The sequence below is a fragment of the Limulus polyphemus genome, unplaced genomic scaffold (genome assembly GCF_000517525.1).
Source record: "Limulus polyphemus unplaced genomic scaffold, Limulus_polyphemus-2.1.2 Scaffold2625, whole genome shotgun sequence".
Classification (NCBI taxonomy): Eukaryota; Metazoa; Arthropoda; class Merostomata; order Xiphosura; family Limulidae; genus Limulus; species Limulus polyphemus.
The window spans coordinates 131,897-136,480 of NW_013668235.1; the positions used below are offsets into that span (position 1 = coordinate 131,897).

Genomic DNA, 4,584 nt, shown 5'->3' on the forward strand with positions numbered 1-4,584 from the left:
TAGTAATATTACTAGTGATACACTGAGCGGGGACTTAGTAACCATTAGTATTACTATTAGGTTTCCACTGCACTGCCAGTACTGTATAGCATTTTACTAAAACAAAATAAACCTTACAAAAAAGAAGTTTTCACAAATTCTGCATCATGATTTTTGATTCGTAAGTTTTTTTTAATACATTAGTGAAGACAATATTTCTGTGGTAGAGAATACCAATACTGACGTCAACTTGAAACACCCGGGTTTTAGTGAATGCTGTTGTTGAACCAATGTCACCTTCGTTGTCATGACGAAAACTCACTATATGATAACTGATAAGTATTATATATTGATAAAACATAACAATGGAACAGAATTTTTATGAAATTGATAGCAAGAACGCTTGGGCAGAAACTCTCCAGGTAAGACAATGTTTCCCGATGTTTGGTTTGTATATAACCTTAATTACCTTACTAATAATATTAGTAATAGTACTTTAATTTTTAAATTTTAATTGGTAGTATTGCTAGTAATACACTGAGCGGGAACTAGTAACCGTTAGTATTAGTATTAGGTTTCCACTGCACTGCCAGTACTACTACTAAGAAGGTTAATTTCGTACTATGACTAGTAATATAGTATGAGTGTGGTACTTTAATATTACTCTGTTATTATTGTTGTGACGTTATTATTCCGTTGGCAGGGTTCTTTTCAATTATCCAGTAAAACTAATTCAAAGGACACTTTATTAGGACACTTAACATAAAAACAGTGTGTGTGTTTTTACTTGCACAGAAACTCACTGGACTTAGATGAGAGACTTGGTTAGCCTGTCAGATGTGAGCTTTCTTCACGAACTTTGCAAGCTTACCCAAGCTTGGCTTATACTCTGCCTTTCTACTACTCTACTACTATTAGATTTAAAAACTATGTATCTGTATAGTTCGACTGTCACTACCACGTGACAGGTTATTCTCATTACACGTACTTGAAACTGTAACATATGGGTATCAGCTGAACAACTACTGAAGGACATTCTTATCAAAATACTTACAAAAGGTCACATTAAACAATGTTCTCTATAGGATGTATCAGGATACATCTAATTTTGAGAAGAACAAGAAACAAAGGTAACACAAAACCAGATCAGCTAAACAGTTTTCTCAGTCATGTGTTAGGTAAAACCTGCGCACATTCAGAACAAAGAATAAATCCAGAATGAATATTATAACACTAGGAGAAGACAGAAACTCATGGTATATTCATATAACCTAACATTGTGGTATAGTGTGAGTGATGGATGACAACATCACATTTGTGGAATGTGAAGTAACAACTTGTGAAACTGTTTTTTTTTTTAAAGGAACTTGACTTATATAGGTATAAAGTAGGTAGTACACACAATAATTAACATACATTGAGTCAGATTTATTGAAACATTATCTTAAATGCCATAAAAGAAGTAAATCATAATTATAGCTTATTTATATCAGTTAAATAATTTACATTCTTTGAAAAACTTCATAATCTTTAAAAATGGTTTGCTTTTTTGTCTTTTTTTTTTTGTGGGTAACTCAAATTTCATGGGCCTATTTTATAAAAACTGAAAACTATCATAGATTGTATATTATTGTTTTTTACGGTGAATCAAAAGAATGGGAGTGACAGCATTGAACTTAGTACAATCACTTGTCTTTATATATATTGATGAAATATACTATAACACATGACTTCAGAGCTATACTCAGTATTTCACAGTAATTTCCAGTACTGAAAAAATTACTCCACAGTATCAAACTTTAATGAATTGCAGACTGTTGTGTTTCAGTACGGAAGAAACACAGATACACAAACATTTATAATTGTATAAGATATCACATTACTGAAGTTGTTTTATTGTTGTGTATGAAAATAATACTACATTTCTACTCGAGGTATGAAGAGTTTAGACACTAGGAAAACTTTTTTTTGTCGCTGATTGAAACAACAGTTTGTAAATTTTTTGGCATTATGGACAAAAATCTCTATTCAAAATCCACAATATATGTCTGATACTTTGTGGTGAGTTGCATCTTTCTGTTTTAACATTTTAAACTTTCTTTTAACAGCAAATAAGAAGTGAGTCTGGGAGTTACAACTTCACCTACAAAGATGCAAGAAAATCTGAAAATAAAAACCTGAATCGTTATAGAGATGTGAGTCCATGTGAGTAAGTTAACCATGGGTAACCACAGGGTACATAGCATGTGGTAGTGTAAAACCTTTTATAACTTTTCCACTACACTCAGGTAAAAATATTGGAACAATTTCTCAGGAACCTAATTTTATCTTTTAGATAAACTGTTCCTTCTTGTATTTTAATAACTGTCATTGATTGATGACTAAAAAAATTAAGTTTTTTGAATTATAATTTTATATGGTTTTAAAATGTATCGGTAATTAATAATTATACGTAAAGGAAAAAAATGCTTTGAGTTTTTGAAGTATGATTTTACATCTTTTTGAAGTTTCAATTTTACAGATTGCAACTTATTTAAATTTGGAAATAATCATAAATTACTTCTAATGCAAAGCTGGTTGTGAGATCAGAACATGTAGCTTTGAATAAGCTCACTAGTAAAACATTAAAATGAAAAACAGGTGGAAATAACCTCATACAGATGTGTTCAAATATTATGCTTAACATTAAAGAATTAAAAACTGTAATAACACAAAATACACTAAATTTTTTCTTCATTCGTACTTCTTCTTCCTGCTCCTAGACTTTGTCCAATTATGAAAATCAGTAAGTCCTAAAACAACCACAATATTTAATATTACAAAAATACATTTTATGATTGAAAAATATAGACTAGAATATAGTCATAAATTGTAGTAAGAATTTTAGGTGTAATTGTAAGACCAGTTATAAAATTAGGTTCAACCTGTATTAGTAGTATGGTACAATGCTAGTTCCAATACCTACACTACATCTGCTCACATAAATAGCCATTCTTGTTCAGTGCTGCCCTCTATAGTTCAGGTATTTTAATGTTGCTTCAACCTTGTCAGACAGCTTGGAATTTTTTGCTACAGTAACAATTTCAAATTCTGTTTATATTAGGTGTAGATTATTGTAAATGACTATTATTTTATTTTTCTCTAATTATTGAATAATGTTGATTGAGTGGCTTGTAAATTGTGACTTGAGTTATTTATATTTGAATAGAATATAACTATTATAAAACATAAAATGACCCTATGATTCTGTCTTTTAGTTATTTTGTAAAGGAAAACTATAAGAATAGATACTCAACTAGTAAGTTTATAAAAATAGAATGGGTTACTTTTTACAGTGCAGTATGTAAATAGGTTAATTTCTGGGAACAGTTAACTTGGTGCTTGAAGCCAAAATAATAATCAAAAGTTTGTTTTTAGATGATCACAGCCGTGTCAGGCTAACTAAGGGAGGTGAGGACTATATCAATGCCAGTCTCGTGGAGGTACCTGCTGCTAAACGTGCCTATATTTTAACACAGGTGGGTTGTACAACAACATTTATATTTTGTAATTAACTGTTAGTTGTGAAAATGTTTTAAATCCATGTGCAAAGAAACAGTTTAAATTAAGATGTTGCAGTTTTGGTGAAAAATATAAAAAGCAGTTGGTTAAAAAGTGGGGAGCCAATAAGATTCAAGTGAATATTGCTTACTCACTGAAATTAAAATTATTATTTTATTGTTGTTGTTGTTGTTGTGGTTTATAGAAATGGAATGTTTGAAACTTGGTTACATCTACTCGACAGTTGGTTTTGAAAAATGAACCAACTTATTTGATGAATGAAGTTTTCTGTCAACAATAGAAGCATTTCTCACTTCTCTAGTTCAAGTACATCCCAGATTAATTGCTTTTCCCCACTTATTGTGTTCTACCTGTAGTTTAATGTAACTGGAAAATAATTTGTTAAACATGAAAAAACAATTTACCAGTAGTTTAATATAACCGCAGAATAATTTGTTACATATTAAAAGAGATATAATGTTTTAAAAAGAATCTTAATAAAATGATCAAGTAGCTTTCAATAACTTATGATTTTTACTGCATTACTCAAGTATTACCTAAAGCATGATCACCTGTGTGTCATGAAAGGAGAGTAGCAGACTTCACTGAAGTGCTCTGCCCCCCATATGATATAAGGATTTAGTCTTTCTAAAATGTTTAAACTCTTCCTGCATTGTAACTTCTGCTGACATGAAAGTGTTAATTTTTTGGGGGGGAGGGGATGGGTAAGGTAGCTTTACTATGTAATTTGAATCAAAAGAAATGTCTCCAGTCAGATGAGACCTAGGTTATGGGCTTAGTGGTAGTTTGATATAGCAGTAGACCCTTGTGAAGCTGTGCAAGGAGAACTTGTGGTCATTTTGATAATTAAAAAGAATAAGTAGACATTTCTGATAAGCAAAAGAGATTATTTCTTTTTTAGTCAACATGCACACTTGTTTTGTAAGGGGGTAGTCAACATGCACACTTGCTTTGTAAGGGGGTAGTCAACATGTGCACTTGTTTTATAAGGGGGTAGTCAACATGCACACTTGCTTTGTAAGGGGTAGTCAACATGTGCACTTG

The 4,584-nt window shown here is 31.1% G+C and overlaps 1 protein-coding gene across 2 annotated transcripts in view; it reads left to right on the forward strand.

Moving 5' to 3' along the window:
- The window catches only part of LOC106467472 (tyrosine-protein phosphatase non-receptor type 2-like), a 29,385-nt gene that overhangs the window by 10,713 nt on the left and 14,088 nt on the right, over nt 1–4,584 (forward strand). Inside the window, exons 1-3 of one of the 2 annotated variants that reach the window (XM_022395663.1) lie at nt 254–401; nt 2,088–2,184; nt 3,397–3,497. The exons of the other annotated variant lie outside the window; for it this stretch is intronic. Coding sequence (XP_022251371.1) covers nt 345–401; nt 2,088–2,184; nt 3,397–3,497 — 255 coding nt within the window. The 5' untranslated portion in view covers nt 254–344. Of the gene's footprint in view, nt 1–253; nt 402–2,087; nt 2,185–3,396; nt 3,498–4,584 lie in introns of those variants that run through there. 2 annotated transcript variants of the gene reach the window in all.